Genomic DNA, 22,850 nt, shown 5'->3' on the forward strand with positions numbered 1-22,850 from the left:
TAAATAAAGATAGAATATTAAAAGCAGTTAGGGAAAATGGTCAAGTAACATATAAAGGCAGACCTATTAAGACTATACCAGACTTCTCACCAGAGACTATGAAAGTCAGAAAATCCTGGACAGAGGTTACACAGACCCTAAGAAAACAAAAATGCCAGGTTAGGCTACTAGACCCAGCAAGACTCTTAATAGGACCCAACATTTTGCTGCATACAGGAAACCTACTACAGAGACAAAGAAACATACTGCCTCAGAGTGTGTGTGTGTGTGTGTGTGTGTGTGTGTGTGTGTGTGTGTGTACATATCTAAGTATATATATCTATGTATGCATATGTGTGTGTATATATATACATATATACTACATATATATGTATATACATATATATTATATGTATTTATAAATATACATTTATATATACATAAATATATATTTACACACATATACATATGTAGATATATATACTTAGATATGTATACACACACACACACACACAATGTTTAATACTTTGAGTAGGAAGGAACTCCAAATAGGGTAGTGATAATGTTTAGCTCTAGTACTAAATCATGGGGAAAGATAAAGGAAATCATCTACATACAGAAAGGCTATATATATAAGCAAAGAAATTCAATACTGTGTATGAATCAAAACCTTCCCTGTCTGTAAGCAGCGAAAACTAATCTACATCCTGGCAAATATTATACAGCTACCAGAAGTAGCCACCTAAGAAGGAATCCTGATATTCAAATCACCTTCTCCTAGACCCAATTAAATTTTCTACCATGTCATCATGTATAGACAAATTTTAATCTAGCAACATGGCTCCTCTGGCAAGGGGTCACATGAAAAGATTTTCTAGATTTATGTGATCAGATTGGTATGAGACAACAATCCCTCTAGTTGGAATATAGACATGCCCTAGTAGACACTTCTAATCTCAAACAAAAAAGAGCAACGTAAGTTTTTAGAAGGAAGCAGCCATGGTTTGAAATTAAGGTCTAATTGAGGGGTGGAGATAGTAGTAGTCAGACAAATATTTGACAGAATTAATCAGAGACAGGATATATCCAACTTTTAGGAGAACAACAGAGGAATGAGGAGATACTTAAGAGAACAGAACAGGATAGACCGGTCTTGATGGAACAGTGGACAGAGAGAGAGAGAGAGAGAGAGAGAGAGAGAGAGAGAGAGAGAGAGAGAGAGAGAGAGAGTCAGACAGAGAGAGTCAGACAGAGAGACAGAGAGAGACAGAGAGAGATTGAGATTGAAAGAGCAGTTTTTGCCAGGATAGTTTTCCAGAGATAGGTTGCAGATGAAGACAGCATGGCACAGAGACTAGAAGGAGCTAGAAAATTAGAAGAGATTGACAGAGTTAGTTTGATGCCGTGCAGAACAATTCAGTGAAAAGCCAAGAGAAGCCAGTTTGAGTCAGTCAGCTTGAAGAAGAGTTTGAGCCAGAAAAGTTGAGTTTATCCAGCTAGTCAGATTTTAGAAAGAAATAGAAAGGGTGAGCTTATCTAGTGGTAAGCCTGTGAGATGACAAATAAATCTGGAGAATAAAAGGCACTTTTACCAACACAAATGTACTACAGACCAAACACCCACAATAGGATCTTTGGAGGATAAACCATATACAGATCACAGCAGTAGGAAGAATTCATCATATTATGAGACTCAAAGGGGAAAGAGCACTGAATAAAGATAGCAGATAAGTACTTGTCTTAGTCAGGGTTTCTATTCCTGCACAAACATCATGACCAAGAAGCAAGTTGGGGAGGAAAGGGTTTATTCGGCTTACACTTCCATACTGCTGTTCATCACCAAGGAAGTCAGGACTGGAACTCAAACAGGTCAGGAAGCAGGAGCTGATGCAGAGGCCATGGAGGGATGTTCCTTACTGGTTTGCTTCTCCTGGCTTGCTCAGCCTGCTTTCTTATAGAACCAAGATTACCATCCCAGAGATGGTCCCACCCACAAGGGGCCTTTCCCCCTTGATCACTAATTGAGAAAATGCCTTACAGTTGGATATCATGGAGGCATTTCCTCAACTGAAGCTCCTTTTTTGTGATAGCTCCAACTGTGTCAAGTTGACACAAAACTAGCCAGTACAGTACTTTCTAACAAAATATATGAACATATGAGCATATATATTTTTTCTTTCTTTTAACTACTTTTTATTTACATTTTAAATGTTATCCCATTTTCTGGTTTCCCCACTGAAAACTCCCTATCCCATCCCCCGAAACCCTGCTCACCAACCCACCCACTCCTGCTTCACTGTCCTGGCATTCCCCTACATTGGGGCACTGAGCCTTCTCAGGACCAAGGGTCTCTTCTCCCACTGATGTCCATCTAGGTCATCCTCTGCTACATTTGCAGCTGTAGCCTTGGGTCCCTCAATGTGTACTCTTTGGTTGGTGGTTGGGTGGTTCCTCAGAAAATTGAACATAGTAATACTGGAGGAGCCAGCTATACCAATCCCGGGAATACCCAGAAGATGCTCCAAAATATAATAAGGACACATGCTCCACTGTGTTCATAGCAGCCTTATTTATAATAGCCAGAAGCTGAAAAGAACCCCGACATCCCTCAACAGAGGAATGGATACAGAAAATGTGGTACATTTACACAATGGAATACTACTCAGCTATTAAAAACAATGAATTCATGAAATTCTTAGGCAAATGAATAAAACCAAAAAATATCACCTTGAGTGAGGTAACCCAATCACAAAAGAACACATGTGGTTTACACTCACTGATAAGTGGATATTAGCCTAGAAGCCAGGAATACCCAAGATATAATTCACAGACTAAATGAAGCTCAAGAAGAAGGAAGACCAAAGTATGGATACTCTGGTCCTTCTTAGAACGGGAATCAAAAATACCCATGTGAAGAGATACAGAGACAAAGTGTGGAACAGACACTGAAGGAAAGACCATCCAGAGACTGCTCCATCTGGCATCTATCCCATGTACCGTCCCCAAACCTAGACACTATTGTGGATACCAACAAGTGCTTGCTGACAGGAGCCTGATATAGCTATCTACTCAGAGGCTCTGCCAGTGCCTGACAAATACTGAGGTGGATGCTTTCAGCCAACCACTGGACTGAGCACAAGATCCCCATTGGAGGAGCTAGACAAAGAACCAAAGGAGCTGAAGGAGCTTGCAGCACCATAAGTGGAGCACAATATGAACCAGCTAGTACCCCGAGAGCCCCCAAGGTATGGGTATATGTTGAACAGAAAACAAGTTTGTATGCAGAAGAGACAATTTCTCACTTGTGGCCATTGAGGCTGTGTTTACTGTTGACAATAAATGGAAACATCTTAAGTGTTTTCCAACTGATGAACACTTGGTTTCTATACCCAACGGAACATTCAGCCATATGAAAGAATGCAATCTGCTATCGTGACATTGTGAATGAAGATAGAAAAACATAAGAAAAAACATTGTATTGTGTAAATAAGTTATGACTTGTAAATACCATATCACCTCACTTCTTAAAGAAATTGAAAGGAACAGGGTAAAGGGTAGTACCCAGAGGCTAGGGTAAAAAAGGAAAGGAAGAAAATGAGCAAGGTTGGTTGACTGTTATTATCATAATCAGTTTGGAGAAAGATGTTCTGGTTAGATAATAAGATAAACTGTAAACTTGGAAAAGCTAGAAAAAAGATTTTTAAATTTTTCAATATAAAATGAAAGGTAAAATAAAAACAGAAAGATAAAACAATTTGAACATTGTTTAATATATGCGTATACAGAAACATTTTGTTCTACCTCTCAGTTATGATAAAAAATTCTTATTGGTACCTAATAAATTCAGTTCTCTTATTTCAATATTTCTTTTGTCTGTTCATCTTCATACAGGCAACTATGGAGAAAGTGGGATGGAGGCTTTCAAAGATATGTCAGCGAAGGAAGGGATTTGCATCGCCCACTCTTACAAAATCTACAGCAATGCTGGGGAACAGAGCTTTGACAAGCTGTTGAAAAAGCTCAGAAGTCATTTACCTAAAGCCCGGGTGGTAGCCTGCTTCTGTGAAGGCATGACAGTTCGAGGTCTGCTCATGGCCATGAGACGCTTGGGTCTAGCAGGGGAATTTCTACTTCTGGGCAGGTAAGTGACACTGGAAAATTAATAACAAAATTTTTGCTCCATACTTTTGCTGCATAAGGACTGCTTTGTTGCAATCCTAATCTGTGTATCAGGAGAGTGTAACTATCACAAAACATTATAAAAACCAGAGAAACAATGGAAAGTGAATAGCTACAGTATGTGCAGATTTGCAATGAAAGCAGGAATCAACATGTAACATCTCAGAGTCTTCACATCCTCAAAATCATGATATCCTTATATACAGTGGTTTCTTAATTGTTTAGTGATATCAAAAAATACATATACATAGAACATGTTGGGGTTACTTTTAAAATGTTTTTAATAATTTATATATAAACTTACATTTAATAGAGAATTATAGAGATTGGGGTTAAAGCTGCCAGGAACATAGATGAGCATGTTTCCTTGTGGAACCATTCTTTGTTTATATGTTCAGGAGTGTTATAGATGTTTCTTCATGTAGAAGTATTACCAGTTTTTTGAGAAACCATAAAAATTGATTTCAAAAATGTATATACAAGTTTGAACTCCTTCCCTCAGTGGAGGACTGTTCCTCCTGCTCCACATTCTCACCCTCATTTCAAGCACTTGAGATATTTTTATCTGAGCCATCCTGATTGTATAAGATGAAAACTCAAAGTTGTTTTGATTTGTAACTTCCTGATGACAAAGAACTTTGAACATCTCTTTAAGTGCTTCTTGGCCATTTGAGATTCCTCTGTTGAGAATTCTCTGTTTAGCTCTGTACCCCATTTTTAATTGAGTTATTTGTGCTGCTTGTGTCAAACGTCTTTAGTTCTTTAAAAAAGATGGATATTGGTCCTCTGTCAGATGTAGGATTGGAAAGATACTTTTCCAATCTGTAGGTTGCTGTTTTGTCCTATAGACAATGTCCTTTGCCTAGAAGGAAAATTACAACCCCAAAAAACACAGGACATAAGTAATTTCATACCAGTAAAAACAAAACAATGGAAGTACAGCACACACACACACACACACACACACACACACACACACACACACACACACACTCACACAGACTGCCAACATCAAAATAACAAGAATCAACAATCACTGATCATTAATATCTCTCAATATTCATGGACTCAAATATCCAAAAAAAAAAAAAAAAAGACACAGGTTAGCAGAATAGATGTGAAAACAGGATCAATCACTCTGCTGACTATGAGAAACACACCTCAATAATAAAGATAGACATTATTTCAGAGGAATGGGCTCGAAAAAAGTTTTCTAAGGACATGGATACAAGCAGTAAGCTGGAGTAGTACCTCTATAGAACATAGATTTTAAACCAAAATTAATCAAAAGAAAGAGAAGGACACTTCATCTTCATCAAAAGAAAAATCTATGAAGATGTTATCTCAATTCTGAATATACATATCCCAAACTGAAGGGCACCCACATTTGTAAATGAAGAATTGCTTAAGCTTAAATCACACATGGAACCCAACACATTGATAGTGGGAATCTTCAACACCCCACTTTCACCAATTGACTGATCTTCCAGACAAAAACTAAACAGAGAATTAATGAAACTAATAGAAATTATGAATCAAATTGATCTAAAAGACAACTATCGAACTTTTTACTCAAATACACACACACACACACACACACACACACACACACACACAATATACCTTTCTTCTCAGCACCTCATGGATCCTTCTCCAAAACTGACTATAGAGCAAGTTGCAATGGATATAAGAAAATTGAAATAATGCCATATATCTTATCAGATCACTATGGATTAAAACTGGACTTCAATAACAAAAGAAACACTAAAAAGCCTACAGTGTCATGGAAATTGAACAAGTCTCTACTCAATGATCTCTAGGTCAGTGAAGAATTAAGAAATTTAAAAGGGGGAGTGTGAAGAGATAGCTCAATTTTTAAGAGCACTGGGTGCTCTCCATAGGGCCTAGGTTTGATTCCCAGCACCAACATGGTATGACTCACAATAGTTTGTAACTTTAGTTCCAGTGGATCCAACTCTTTCCACTTGTGTCCATGGGTACTTCTAACATATATTTGCACCTCATACCCATGTACATAAAATTAAAAAGTAAAAATAAATATTAAAAATTAGAAAGAAAGAAATTAAAGGCTTTCTGGAATTCAATGAAAATGAGGGCAAAACATACTCAACTTTATGGGACACAATAAAAGCAGTGCTAAGAGGAATACTCATAGCACTTCTCCATAACGAATTTAGAACGTTCTCATACTGACAACTTAAAAATACACATGAAAGCACTTAAAGAAGCAAGCACACACATGGTAGGGGAATAGAAGATAAATAATCAATGTCATGGCAGAATTCAATCAGATAGAGACAAAGACAACAAAGGTATCAATTAAATCAAGATCTGGTTCTTTGAGAAAATCAAAAGGATGCCTCAAGTTTTAACGGAATTCTCTTTAGAAATAGGAAATCATGATTCTTCAGTGACAAGTAAATTTCTATTCTATTCTTAAATAAGTTATGCATCATACACTCTTTCTGAAAAACATGATAATAAAAAAGTTGTGTTTAAAAAATACTGCCTATTTCAGTAGTCCTGTCCCCAAAAGGAAGTCACCTCAATTGTTACAAATGAATAGCTTTAAAAAAATAAACTGCATTTCATTACTTTTCAAAATACTGATCATAACTTTTATGTTGACACTTAGCTCCTGCCTGGGTATATTTTATGACAGTCACTTTATTTACCTAATTCTTGTATCTAAAATGATAGCAGCAGCTTGATGGAATTATTTTGGTATGAAGCTCTATGTCATTGATAATAACTACATTAGGCAGCAAATGGATATTATCCATTTTTCTAAAGTATCCAGAATGACTTAATTTCTTACATGAGCAATAGTTATGTAAAATTAGTTTTGTAGAGCATGCACATGTTCATTGACACTCTTTATATTCCAAAGGTTAATACTGACTGAAAAAGGAAAAACCAACAACAAAAAAAGAAAAACTCAAGACATTAAACAATCACATACAATTTTTCAAATTCTACTTGAATCTCTTTTCATTATTAGATACAAGGATGTAGGCATTACTGACTGCTATTGAAAAAATCAATACTTATGGTGTATGCAATTTTCCACAAAGAGTTGTATTGCTTGCTATACCACAAAATAAAAATTCAAAATTTGATACTTTAAATTTTATTCTGGATAGAATAAATAGATAATGTTCTTTTTAAGCTATTTAACCTATAGAAAACAGATTTGCTATCTTTTGTATGAGATTGTTCAGTCTCTTTATTGATTAGTTACTTTATAATTCATATTTACTTGAGGTCTGAATTTTGTATAAAAAGTATTTTTATTTTGAATTTAAAAGTCCTTTATAATATCTATAGTTTTACTCATTATTTTCTCTGAAAGAAAATGTGAAAATCTTTCAAGTATTTACAACATGATCAAGAATTCCCCTCTACTATCTCCAAAACATTTCTATTTCTTCAGTCAGTTTTAACAAGAAGTCACATTGGATGTTAATAAAACAATTTGCAGAATAATTTATCAAATCAGATCGGAATAAAATACTACATTAAATGGTTTCTTTGCCATCTTTCATGTAACCATGTATTTGAGAAATATTGCACACCTGCATCATTAAAATGCTTGAACTTCAATTTTGGGTAAAACAGAAAATAGTTTTTGATCTTATAGGTTTCCTGGACAGTAATATTATCTTAAATAGTATGAGAATAATTGCCATGTTGAATACTGGTATTATATATTTTTTGCAGAAATATAATCTAATACTTTAAAATATTTACCATTGTATTAAAAAAACAAATTTTTGTTGTAAAAACAAACGCTTGCTCTCTCTCTCTCTCTCTCTCTCTCTCTCTTTTTTAAAGTGAAGAAAATGATATCCATAATGTTAGGTGGCAGAACCCAGCACACAAGAGAATCGAGGAGCTATGACTGATAATCCAGAACTTTATTTTTTTTCTACCAAACTATCTCCTACAGAATAACACAGGGGTATGCTAATCAGATGGAACAAATCCATGAAAACACATAGCTATTTCCTCAAAATTCCTATTCCTAATGAATCCTCCAATGTTTTGAGAATTAATTTATCTTTCTGAATCCTCCTAATTTCTGTTCTTTTGTCTTTCTGTCGCTTGCTTCATACTCAGATGAATGATTCCTTTTTTTGGATTTAATAAATTAATTTATTTCCATTTTCACTCACAATAATGGTAATTACACTAGTATTTTTAATTGAGGCAAAAGACACTGTCAGTAAGACAAAAAGGCTACCAACAGATTGGGAAAGGATCTTTACCAATCCTAAATCAGATAGGGGACTAATATCCAATACATGTATATACACACATATATGTATATACACACATATATGTATATAAATATATAAATATATATATATATATATATATATATATATATATAAAACACATATATACATATATATGTATACCTATATATGTATGTATGTTTGTATATATATATATATATATATATATATATATATATATCACAAGAAGATAAATATACACATACACACATATATATATATATATATATATATATATAGAACTCAAGAAGATGGACTTCAGAAAATCAAGTAGCCCTATTAAAAAATGGGGTACAGAGCTAAACAAAGAATTCTCAACTGAGGAATACCGAGTGGCTGAGAAGCACCTGATAAAATGTTCAACACCCTTAATCATCAGGGAAATGCAAATCAAAACAACCCTGAGATTCCACCTCACATCAGTTAGAATGACTAAGATCAAAAACTCAGGTGACAGCAGATGCTGGCGAGGATGTGGAGAAAGAATGATTCTTAAAAACTAGAAAACAAAGTTTAGGATAGGGACTTTTTCATGGTTAGAGAGTCCAATATTTCACTATCCAGGTATATAGGATAAGGGATAACTAATATGCAACTGAATTAACATATTTTGCCGGACTAAGAAAACTCTGCTACTGAGGCAAATACCTCCATCGACAGATCTTCCCATCATGCTGAAAATCAATAGAATATGAGCATTGCTTAGACCCAGACACCAAGGCTTTTCATTTGAGCTCTCAATAGTCTGTTGTCTTGTTGAGAATAAAATTGTCTTGTTGAGGTCCATGAGGTCACTTTGCTAAAGACATCAGTGATTTTAGGAGAAAGAAATCAGAACTGGAACAAAAGTAATATTTCCAAATATGTTTATTTTTCTAGAATGAATATACTGTCTGTGTTTTGAGACAGGATCTTTCTATGCAGTGCTGGTTGTCCTGAAGCTCATTCTGTTGATGAGGCTGGCATTGAACTGATAGAGATCTTCTTCCCTCTGACTCCTCATTTCTGGGGTTCAAGATGTGCCACCATGTATGGCCTGAATATACTATCTTATTTCTATATTTGAAAATATAGTATCAGAGATATAATATTTGGAAGTTATAAAATTTAATATGAACTTGAAAATGAGAACATGTATATAAACTACTTAAAGATCTGTTTGTTGATGACATCTCTATATTTGTTTGTGATGATGCTCTGTATATGTACTTAAATTTTAACACTACTTGCAAATTATTGTAAAAGTAGCTTTTATTTGTCTGACACAATTGTCATCTTAGAGGATTACTGCTGAATAAGCTTATCCTTTCTCATTGTTTCTGAACTCTGAATGTCTGGTTCAACTCAGGTGTTCTGACTCACTCCAAGCTGTTTCAAACTGGCTTCTATTGGCTTCTCGTTGAATTGCTCTATTTGTCCTTAAACTAACTCTGGCAATTTGTTCTACTCTTCTAGCTCCTCCTCATTTTCTGGCTCATTTTGTCTTTGCCTGTGTCTAGTTTGTTCTCTTTGCCACTTAATCTCTGCAAAACTCTCCTTGTAAAAACTGCCACTGAATTCCACAGTGTACTGCTATGAATGCCACTGTATTGCTCTCCCTCTACACTCACTGTTTCAACCTAACTTACTGATAGTACCCAGAGATCTGCAGGCTTCTGTCTTCTGAGGGTTGAGATTAAAGGCTTGTAGGACCATGCCTGAATCTAAGCGTTTCTGTACCTTGAACTTGCTCTTTACCAGGCTGGTCTTGATATCAGAGATCTGCTTGTCTTTGTCTCCTAGAATGAAAGGCGTATCTCTATTCCAACTATATCACAAAGACCTAGAAGTTCTTTGGGTGTGGTCCTTTGCAAAAGCAGCTATGTTGCCTGACTAAAATTCCTCTATAAATTATAAGAATATTGTAGTATTAGCTAATTCAACCTCCATTAGTTTCAAAAGTGAAAGAATATAAATTTATTATAACCAAGCTGTTTGCAGATAAACTAGTAAACAACCCTTCTAGTAAAACATAACAATAAATGTTAACTTTGAGTGAATAGATATTCCTCTTTACTGTTACACATCATCAGTTTCAAGTCCACACCAAAGTCATTTGCCAACACATATGCTTGGCTTCTGCTATACTCTTAGATACTATTATATTGCAGGATAAGAACAGAGGATCTCTTAACAGAGACTTGGGAAGGATGGAAGACAGGGATGGAAACATATACAGACAGACAATATTTCATTTCTGTTCTAAGAAGTAGAACACAAGTCAGAATTAAGATTCCTATGATTTTGCTAGTGTATAGGAATATAAGTAAAATGCTTCAATAGGTTTAATGTACAGACAGGATAATTCACTTACTCAATGCTAAGTAATGCAAAGTCATAAGAATCTTAGCTACATAGATGTTTCAGTTACAGAATGGAAAGGAGCTGACTGCCCCAAGGAATGGTGGAGAAGAACGTTTATTGGAGATAAAAAGAAGAGTATAGCCAGAGGCAGGGACATCTGAAGAGTCCAGAGTGGACATAATTATAATACATGTGAGAAAACAGGGTGAGGGAAAGGGAAGAGCCAGACGAGAAGGCCAGGAAAGTGAAGGATAGATGAAAAGGCTAAGCAACTAAAATGGTTAGATTATATAGGGAAGAGAAGCTTGGGGAACATAATCAACCCAGCCTCTGGGCTAAAGTTCAGGGTAAGGGATCTAGTATATTAGCCAGACCCTGACACAGGTAAGGACTGAAGGATGGAGGGAACATGATACTTTAATGTACATCCCAGTTAGCAATTTGTCCCGGGTTTGAGACCTAACAGTTTCAATGCTTAGAAATTCTCATGTTAGTTTTATTGTATGATTCAACTTGAAGATTCGGGAAACCTAGTTAAAAAAAAATCTGTGAACACTGTAGATATTTTTATAATAAATTGTTAATGTAAATAAAGCTAGTCAAACTGTGTCCCATCATGACTATGTTTTGTTTTGTTTGTATATATTGAGTTGGTAAGACCAGATCAATCACATCTGTAAGCAGCTTAGTGGTACCAATATCCAATTATCTAGACCATGTGCGTCAAACACCGAGAACTTAGAGAATAAATGTAATAGGAGTTTGTAAAGAATTTTGATAGATACCACTTTTATGCCTCTTTTACAGAAAGTAAGAAAAGTGAAGGGCATTTAATATCAGTGTTTTTGTTTGTCTATGTGCAATTTATGACCATGACTAACAATTTTAAATGGGAAACAAACATGCAAAGAAATAGAGAATTGAGAGATTTCTATTTCTTCTCTTACATGAGATCTTATTAAATTATTTGCTATTTGTTGAACTTTTAAGTTAAAATGTCATCACAGTGTTTGAAGTTGGGGCTTCAGAATGAGAGTGACAATATACATCTTTTTCTATGCCTATAATGGACATACAGTTCTGTTTTCTACAGCCAACATCTTCTACAGTCATGCTCTTAGTTAATTTTATTTCTGTTTCTTTTTCTCAACTGATTTTAATAGCTCATTTTAAAATAAGGGAATTAAGTTATTAACAAATGTTGAAAATGTTTTTTATGGCAGTCATTCAATTTTAACCTGTTTGTGGCATTTTGTACAATTTCAAATTACAATCTTTCACTATCATCTTTAAGAACCGTGTGAGATTTGAATATTGACTTCAAAGGCTAGTCGAAGTGATATGTTTAGTTAGTCATTTAAGTTTGGGTTCTTGGGAAATCAGAAGATTACATAGATTGTCTAGCAGTATTAGACTTAAACAGGGATCATTTAAATCACAGAAGTAAAGTAGTGAACTGCAGATTAGGTTGACTCCATAACAGGAGCAGAAGTAACAATCATTTGTAGGAGTACATTTAATGGTTCAAACACAGAAAAATCACTTGATGGTCTTATTCTGTCACTGTCAGTGACAAAGAACATACACAGAAATACACACACACAGAAACACACACACACACACACAGTCTCCCTCTGGAGAAAGAGAAGGTAGGAATAGGAGGAGAGAAAAATTAAAATTTTCATATCCCCTCCTCCAGTCTTCAAGGAGGGAAAAATTCTTTCAAACACTTGAAATTTGAATATTTCAAGCATATTTGAATATTGAAAGGATATTTCTTTTTTCTCTCTCTTTAATGTCCAATCTGATGTTACTCTGAACTTGGCATTCAAAATAAAAAACCTGAAACTCAGAAGTATAATGTGTCTTTGACCAAAAAGGTCAATAGATGTTTGACTAAAACTTTGTGTTACTGGTGATTTTGAAAGGTGTTTGTGTCTGTCTGAATACAAGAAAGATCTGAAAGGGACAGAAAGGGAGACTGAAGTGTGGACACTATGCCCCTCCTTAGAATTGGGAACAAAACACCCATGGAAGGAGTTACAGAGACAAAGTTTGGAGCTGAGACAAAAGGATGGACCATGTAGAGACTGCCATATCCAGGGATCCACCCCATAAGCAGCTTCCAAACGCTGACACCATTGCATACACTAGCAAGATTTTATCGAAAGGACCCAGATGTAGCTGTCTCTTGTGAGACTATGCCGGGGCCTAGCAAACACAGAAGTGGATGCTCACAGTCAGCTATTGGATGGATCACAGGGCTCCCAATGGAGGAGCTAGAGAAAGTAGCCAAGGAGCTAAAGGGATCTGCAACCCTATAGGTGGAACAACATTATGAACTAACCAGTACCCCGGAGCTCTTGACTCTAGCTGCAAATGTATCAAAAGATGGCCTAGTCGGCCAACACTGGAAAGAGAGGCCCATTGGACACTCAAACTGTATATGCCCCAGTACAGGGGAACGCCAGGGCCAAAAAAAAAAAAAAAAAAAAAAAAAAATGGGAATGAGTGGGTAGGGAAGTGGGGGGGAGGGTATGGGGGACTTTTGGAATAGCATTGGAAATGTAATTGAGGAAAGTATGTAATAAAAAAAATAAATTTAAAAAAAGAAAAGAAAGAAAGGGAAACCAGAGGACCTGGAATGAATTTTAAGTAGAGTGAAAACAACCCAGAGCCTTGAAGTCTCCTGCTGGGCTAGAGTATTTACATCTCTGTGTTCTGATTCTTTGGTGGATGGTAGTACTTACAAAATACATTTAGGGCATTTTTATTGTTAGATGTTAAGAGTACCTATCCACATAATGCTTTGCTTAGCAAATACTGTTCTATATGATCATCCTTTTGTGTTCATTTGTTGACACTTTTTAACAAATATTTTTGGAAGTTATGATTGATCTCATTTTATAGATGAGGAAAAGGACAACCAACTTGTTCAAGATCATGCAAGCAGAGCCAGAGAGAACAGTGGCAGAAGTCTACATTCTTTTCAACCATGATGGTGAAACATTTACAGGGCTTTAATGATCCTTATATTCAACAATAAAATTTAGTTTTAAAAGCATGATATATCAATAATTTTTTTCTCTTTGGCCCATATAAAAAACTCTGACAAGGAATAGAGCAATACTTCAAATTAAGGTTTTGTCTTTTTTTTTAAGTATAAATACAATTGTACCTTTTATTAAAGAAAACAAAACAAAGCATATAAGTCAGCAAAAAACCAAAATCAGTGACTACCTGAAAACTTTAAGCCGAACTATTTCAACAGGAAATCATTATAAAAACATAGGCTTCAGTAAGTGTAAAAGTTTTCATATACTTTACAAGTTGTGCAAACATCCATAGATAGCCAAAGACAAAGACAGAATATGATGATTTGATAAAAGCAGGTCAGAGCCATATGCCTTGCTCTGGTTTTCTAGACAACCAATATGGTTTAGTGAAACTCCTAAGATGAGTAAAAGCTTTATTGACACACAGCCACACTCATTTGCAAAATGACTTTAGCTAAATGGTAACAACGAAGTATTGAAGAGTTGCTAAAGAAACAGAGTGCCCTATGAAACCTAACATTGTCTGCTTGACTATGTAAAATTTGGGTGACTCTGATCCTGTTCTCACAATTATTCATACACTAATTACTTATACAACAATATTACGACTGGTGCTTTCAGCACTCACTCAGAAGCAGCTGTGCTTTGCACATAATTTCTAGTTTTAAATTTCTGATCTCTTGGAATTTTAGGGACTCATTGACACCAGTAGGACCGGTAGTAGGAGTGCTGTGGGGGACACAGGAACAGGTTGTAACATTCAGTGCTGCATTTCTCAATAGTCAGAGGGCCAAGAACAAAGGAGTTGATACTTTTTTTCTTCAACTTCTGGGAACATATTGTTCAAAGCAACAGGAATAATGAATACCTCTGAAAGACCCCCTACTCAGCGCCAAATTATTTAATTTTATCTAAAATATTTTAATATGTGCTAGTTTTAACATTGTAAACTCTTTCTATGTGTTTGTGAGTTTCTAGTCATGTTAGACCGTCCCTTCATCCATTCCAATCTCACCACAATATGCTTACCCTATTCCCAATCTTACAGTGATTTAGTTTGTCTATATAAACCTTCTCACAGATACACTTATTATTGGGATTCTCATCTGAAATGTTCATTCACATATCACCTTCTCAATAGGATTGCCAAGTTTCCCTACTTAAGTATTTATAGCCAGGCATAATTGTACAAATCATGTATCTTCAAAAGAGTAATGCATTTAATGATAAAATGGCATGTGAAAATAGAACTCTTATCACTTACTGTGGCAAATAGAGTTATTCAGAGTTCCACAGTTAGAAGTCCAGCATTATTTGAGATTAGAGACAGCAGGTCTATGAGAAGAAACTGGCTTGTCCCTTACCAGCCAAGGTAGACTAATCCGGATTGCAGACCAAGGAAGTCAGTCCCCTCACTGTTCTCAATGTCTGACACTTTGTGCACTTGAGTCTTCCTTCAGAAAAATCACAATGTATTTGGAGGAAATTACAAACTAAAGATTCTAGAGCCTTTCATTCAAATGGGCATGCTCATGAAGATAAATTCCTTGAGTCCACGCTTGATGTTTGCAGTATGACAAACATCAAGGTCTGACCTTATCTTGAGGTGGAGCAGGAAAAATCAGTCCAGGATTTACCCACAGCAAACTAGGTGGAAGTAAAAGTAGAGGTATATGACATTCTTCATAAAGTATTACCATTTGCACTACGTTGAAGTTGAATTTACATAGAGGTGTCTGTGTTTCCATGGATCATCCATTTATATTTAAAAAAAAAGTAAAAAAAAAAAAAAAGAAAGAAAGAATTATTTGTACCAATTTGTACCAGTCATTAATTTAGTCTGAGAGAAAGGTATTAAAAATCATTATAAATAAACTTTTTAATTCCACCAATCTGCCTTAATGATAGGTCAAAATCATTAAAATTTATCTACCTTTAATGCTGAACTCTCAAGAGACAGCTGTAGCCTGAGAATCTCACTTAGTTTTGTCTATCTTTTAGAATAGAATGATTTAACAAATCAAAAATGGTCAATATTTAGCTCTTTGGTGGGAAAATTGCATTTATAAGCTTATAGAATTTCATGATTTCCAGGTAAAAAAGATTTTGTGGGTTTTTTTATTGCTGGGATTTTCTTGTTTGTTTGTTTGTTTTTTGTTTTTTCCAATTTGATTTACTTTAGAATTTGGTTTTGTGAATTGTGACTCAACACCATAACCATATTCATATTAGTATTTTTACTATATTATGATATTAAAGATTTCAATATGCTTTTGTGGACATTATGGCATTCAAATTTGTTTATCCTGTGACTGCATGCATGATACTTCAGTGGCAATAAGACCAGATGGTTGAAAACAGACACTGGGTATTCAAATACACTAACATTAAACAAATTAACTAGTGCCTGATCTTGCAGGGTCCAAAGGCCTTTAGATGACATGCATGAAGGCTACAAGTTCTACTTTAAAGTGAAAGCAGAATAAAATAATAAGGAATTCAATTGATTGTGCATGTAATTATTTTGATCTGTGAATTTACATAATTCTTTATTTTAATTAGGTATTTTCTTCATTTACATTTCAAATGCTATCCCAAAAGTCCCCCATACTCTCCCCCCCCCCACTCCCCTACCCACCCACTCCCACTTCTTGGCCCTGGCGTTCTCCTGTACTGAGGCATATAAAGTTTTTTTAATATCGGTTCTTATTGACTTATGCCTTCAACAAGTACCAATTTGTTTCCATATCACTGCCAAGTTATATTAAATGTAATATAATAAAAAAATACCAGTGTACTATGGTCTACATGCAGACCATGTAGTACCAATTATCTAGTTAAAATCTGAAGAAACAGCTTTAACTATAATAACTTTGTTATTTTGTGTAAATTATCAGCTATATTCTTTTTTTTTCTGTCAAAGGCAAGATAATTTTGATGGAGCAATCTGCTCATGAATATGAGACACCATTTTATCAACTGCTTACCAGCCTTTCATCTTAGTTTTATAAATTCTTAAATAAGCTTTATCTAATTATAAATAGATAAGTGTCTTTTTTATTGCAGGAGTAAAACATCTTTTCGCATATGAAATGGCAGTAATTTATGATAATCTCTTAGAAGTTGGTAAAGTAAAAATATTAAGTTACCAGTGCTCTAAAATGCCTAGATGATTATGTAATTATGTAATTGTTAAAAGTCTCAGTGAGCTTCTGTGTGAACTTTCCACTTTTCACGTGTGCACCATTAAGGAAGGCATATGAACTAACCAGCACCCCCAGAGCTCCCTAGAACTAAACCACCAATCAAAGAAAACACATGGTGGGACTCATAGCTCTAGCTGCATATGTAACAGAGAATAGCCTAGTTGGTCATCAATGGGAGGAGAGACCCTTAGTCCTGTGAAGGTTCTATGCCCCAGTATAGGGAATGCCAGGAAGTGAGAGTGGGTGGTTTGGGGAACAGGGGTGGGCAGGAGGGCAAAGGGGATTTTTGGAGGGGAAACTAGGAAAGGGGATAACATTTGAAATGTAAATAAAGAAAATGTCTAATTTTAAAAAAGAAAAGAAAAGAAAAACAAAACAGAACAAAAAACAAAGGAAGGCATTCAGACTAAGAAGTGAGGACTTTGAAAACCAGTTGGACACAAACATGTGGGAGGGCAAATCACAGATGCTAAAGGGATGACCAAGCCTATTCAGTCAGTCAACAGGGTCTTGAGGGAGGGAGTTGGGGATTAAAGAAAAAGGAGTCAATTAGACAATATTATAGTATCATCCCAGCAAGTGCTGAAGCGGGTTTATTATAATCCCAGTCTGCTTTTATATCATTCTAGGTACATGCAAAGAATATGGTCAGTTCTAAGGCATAAACAAAATAATCAAGGAACAAACAAGGTATGAACAAAGTACTCAAGAAACAAACAAGGCATAAACAAAGGTCCCAAGGTCACTATATTCAGGGACTTACAAGAAGGATCAAGATTCAAGGAACACATTCACCAGCTGTAGTTATCCTAAGCCTACTTCTTTGTCTTAGCCCAGTGTCAAATTCTTGCCTGGGCCTACTTTCTTGTCCTATCCAATGTAAATATTCTTGCTGACATCCTTGAAGTGGCACCAAGAGCTCTCCACAAAGGGAATGGAGTATGATCACAATGTGTCATATAAAAGACATGTTCTAACTAAAAAACAAGACAAAATAACCTCTCCTATATAATAAATGAAAAAATTTCCCCAAAATAATACATATCATCTCTAAGTCACAATGTAGAACATGCAGCATTTAAGACAATATATAAAAGTATCTGAAGATATCAAGACAATATCAGTTCTTACTTGCACTATATCCCAAACTACCTTAATTTAATTTATTTCAATGTTCCTTTAATATATAACGTTGAAATAATGAGCTCTTTTTATCAATTTAGTTAGTTCATTAGTTTAAATAGTAATTGTATCCCTCCTCCTTTCAATACCCCTTCCTACAGCCCTTCCTTCCATCACCCCTCCCCTTCTTCTCTGAGAAAGGGGAGAACCCCCACTAGGTATCTAGGGGCATCCTCTCCCACTGAGACTAGAGAGAGCAACCCAAGGGAATGGGATCAACTGGCAGGCAACAGGATCAGGGAGAGTCCACCTAGTCCAGCTCCAGTTCTTGTGAATTGGAGTGAAGCTGTACATCTGCTACATATGTGCTGGGGGAGCAGGGAGCTAAATCTTGCCCACACTTGCTCTTTGGTTGGTAATTCAGTCTCTGGTAGCCCCCAATGATCCAAGTTAGTAGAATATGTTGGTATTGTAGAGTACCCTTTCCTTCTAGATCCCTCAGTTCTTCCCCCAACTCTTCCATAAGACTCTCTGAGTGCCTTCTAATGTTTGCTTTTTGGTCTCTGCATCTGTTTCTATTTGCTGCTGAGTCTAACAGTGGACAGTTATGCTAGGCTCCTGTCTGCAAGCATAACATTATAATTAATAGTGTCAGGGATTGGTTCTTGCCCACAGAATGGGTCTCAAATTGGTCCAGTCATTGTTTGGCTATTCTCTCAGTCTCTTTTGATGATAATTACTGGTTTGCTCTCCATTACGTGTTCATTCTTCATTATAAAACCCAAGGCCACCTGTCCAGGAGTTACCCCATCACCAATTCTGTGTCTCCTCCAACAAAAATCACTAATTAAGAAACTGCCTTATAGGCTTGGTTACATCCATGTTTAAGTAAGGCATTTTTCTTGATCAAGGATCCTTTCTCTCATGATTCTAGCTTATGTTAAATTGGCATAAAGCTATCAAATAGAAAAGAATAGAAAAAGAAAACCAAGTGTCTGTGGCCATAAAAGACTCTCAATTCTGCTCACAGTATAAGCACCTAACCCTCCGAAGCTTCACAGTTACCTGTAGGTCTTGCTGAGACAGGGACTTCCAGTAAGGCAGTGGCACAGTGAAGATGGTCTTTGTGGCCCAGAAGGTTATGGCTTGGCATCATTTTGAGAGAGAACCTAATGCTTAATACTGAGTACTACAGGGAACTGAGAATAGGGAATAATCACAAGTCATGGGGCTTAAATATAATATGTTCAAGGAGCAGAGTGAGAGCCAACCTTTGGAGGATGACATAGAAAGCCAAAGAACTTTACTGACACACACAGAATGACAATTTGCAAGAGTTTCAGCCTAGGTAGTAAAGTATATAGGGAAAGATAGACTTCATCAGATAAGAATCATTCTGGATTTTGAAAGTAAGAAAACTGTGGTCAGGTAGTATATAACCCTAATATGTCCATTCTGACTAAAGGTTATTACTGTATGCTCCAAGATTTCCAAAGCACCAATGGACTACTTTATATCCACAGGCACATCCCTCCAACAGGATTGGGGGATGAATGCTTGTTGATACTTGAAATTATAAGGACACATTTTCTGGTAGAAATATCGATCCCATGCTTGTTTCTCATATTTCAAGCATACCTGACTCTGAAGATAGAGCACTCCAGTAAGTATAATCTTGGAATCTTGCAGTGTTTGCTATAGCCTATTCATTCCTCAAAAGCTCCTCTATCTTTTCATTTTACAAGATTCTATTTCCCCATTCATTTTCTTTTTCTTTACGTAATATCACCCTCCTCTATCTTATATCCATTCACTAAAACTTTCTTGAACTCATTCATTTAAGTGGTTTCTACATTTACTCTAAGTAATTTTAAACCTCATGAACAATCCATGTTAATTTTGTCTATTTGTTTTATTATCATTAGTGAAATGAGAGTGGGAATTATACAGACTTCCACTGTACTTATATATTCTATATAGTTTGCTAATTGTTTTGACATCTCTATTCTCTCTCTGAGTGACACTTGGAATTGAGCTAAAAAATATGCTAATAAAAAAATCCTCAAGTAAAACAAGAAGATTTATCCAAAGCAACAGATTCTCAAATCACAACATAAACACAAGATACATGAAAAGTCAGGCTATGTGAAAACTTCAAAATGATTCAAGCAGATACCTGTAAACTTCAAGATACAGAAATGGGTGAATCTCCAGAAGAAAACCTGTACTAACCAATTTGGTAAATGACTGAAGGAGAATACAAACAAGCATATAAAGTAAGAAAGTTAATCAATGACCTAAAGAGAAAAATTAACCATACAAGAGGAGAAACTAACCACTACAGATGAGAAAAAAAACTGAGTAAGAGTAATCAATTAAAAAGTCAGAAAAAAAAGACAAGAAGAAGAAGAAGAAGAAGAAGAAGAAGAAGAAGAAGAAGAAGAAGAAGAAGAAGAAGAAGAAGAAGAAGAAGAAGAAGAAAGCAATCACAGTGGGGAGGGAGGGAGGAACCTGGGAGGGAAAGTAGATAGGGGCAGGGGAGTGGGCGACCGAGATGAACCTGATTTAGAATTGGGTGAGGGAAAAGGACTGAAGCCCTGAGGGCCAGCAGAAAGAATGGAAACAGACAATATCAGGAAATTGGAGGTTGGGACAACCCTCCAAAGACCTGGGAGGTAAGAGACTCTAAGAACTCAAACAGTAAGGGAGGGAATTTATAGAACCCAGTTCCAGCAGGAAGACAGGACATCAAGTAAGGGATGAGGTTGCCATTTCTGACCCATCATTGTTCCTGTGTGAAATTTACAAGGATGTAAGTGGAGAGGAGCCTGAGGAAAAGAAGGTCCAGCTAGAGGCCCAAAGTGGGATGCAGCTCAAGGAGAGGTCCCAAGGACTCACACTATTACTGAGGCTATGGAGTGCTCACAAGAAGTGACCAATCATGACTGCCCTCCTAAAGACCCAACAAGCAGTTGAAAGAGTCAGAGGCAGATATTTGCAGCCAACCAATGGATAGGAGCAGCTGAGCCCTGTTGTTGAATTAGGGAAGGCTGAGAAGAATTAGGGAAGCTGAGGAGAAGAGGGATCCTGTAGGAGGACCAGCAGTCTCAATTAATCTCGACCCTCGAGATCTCTCAAACACTGGACCCCCAAACAGACAGCATACACCAGCTGATATGAGTCCCCCAACACACATACAGTAGAGGACTTCTGGGTTTGTGTTCATTCAGAGATGATGAACCTAATCCTCAAGAGACTGGAGGCCCCAGGGAGTTTAGAAGTCAGGTGGGGTGGGGGGTGGGGACATTCACTTGGAGACAGAGGGTGGGGAGGAGGTACAGGATGTGGAACAGTCAGAGGGTGGATGGGGGTGTTTGGAGTAAAATACAAACTTTTAAAAAATAAAATAAATAAAAGGTATAGATCAAGATGAGAGAGGAGGTGGGGAGAAACTTGGAGGAGTAAGGGGAAGGGAAACTATAATTGAATATATTGTATAAAAATATCTATTTCAGTAAAGGTAAATATTCATAAAAAAGAAAGAAAAAAGAAATAGAAATATTTCAAATGAAAATCTCAGCCAATTAAAAAGTGGATACCATGAGCAGGGGACTCAGGCTAGAAGAGTAAAGGGATGGAGCTCAAAGTCAAAAAGTTTAAACAACCATGAAGAAAATGAAGAGAATAGCCTGACCCAATGTCCATGACCTATAAACTGTTATTAATAATAAAAAGTCAATGAGGTAGAGGAAGGTGATATAAAATATAAATTTATGGAGAATAAATTTTTTTGATATTATAGGAAAAAATTTCCCAAGTATAAATAAATAAATGGGCATTTAGAATCCCTACATCTACATAAGCAGAGAAATCCACATTGTATCATAATCAACATCTCAAAATGCAAAACTAAGAAACAATATTAAAATGGGTAATGATCACATTCCCATTCACTTAGAATAAAAGTATATTGGAATAATATATCTCTCAAGAGAATTTATAAAAGACACAAAGGCATGAAATGACATATGACAAGCATTGAAAGTAAATTCTTACTAAAAAAGTTAATTATATCTGTCAAAGTTTCCTTTAAAATTTGACAGAGAGGGCTGGAGAAATGGCTCAGTGGTTAAAAGAACTCACTGCTCTACAAGAGAACCAGAGACGAATTCCAACCACTCCCAATCATCTGCAACTCAAGTCCAAACAGGTCTGTCACTCTTTTCTGATTTGTGTAGGCATTGCATGCATGTGGCACACAGACACATATGCAAGCAAAACATATACACATAAAGTAAAAATATATAAAATTTCAAAATAAAATAAAAATCAATAGAGAAAATAGCATAGTTCAAGAAAAGAACAGACTAAGATAGTTGATGACCACAAAGCTACTTCTGAAGAATATACTTAAATGGACAGGACACACAGAATAGGTAAGGAAGTTGGTATCAGCCATAAAAGCACAGAAAGAAATGTTTCACAAAAGAACTAGATAAACAATAGAACATTGGAAGAAATAATTTATGTTCAGCACAGAAAACAAGTAAATTTGAAATACCAGCAAAGGGTGAGAGGAAGGATTAAATAGTAATTAGATTTGCCATCCAGAGAAAGAGCAAAACTAGAGGAATAAGCAAATCTCT

General features: G+C 35.9%; 1 protein-coding gene across 4 annotated transcripts in view; it reads left to right on the plus strand.

The window, feature by feature from the left end:
* Positions 1 to 22,850, plus strand: part of Grm5 (glutamate receptor, metabotropic 5) — a 551,083-nt gene that overhangs the window by 215,964 nt on the left and 312,269 nt on the right. For all 4 annotated transcript variants that reach the window (XM_011241643.3, NM_001143834.1, NM_001081414.2 and 1 more), the window contains one exon: positions 3,871 to 4,120. In XM_011241643.3, coding sequence (XP_011239945.1) covers positions 3,871 to 4,120 — 250 coding nt within the window. The remainder of the gene's footprint in view (positions 1 to 3,870; positions 4,121 to 22,850) is intronic.

This window comes from Mus musculus, chromosome 7, assembly GCF_000001635.26.
Source record: "Mus musculus strain C57BL/6J chromosome 7, GRCm38.p6 C57BL/6J".
Taxonomy (NCBI): domain Eukaryota; kingdom Metazoa; phylum Chordata; class Mammalia; order Rodentia; family Muridae; genus Mus; species Mus musculus.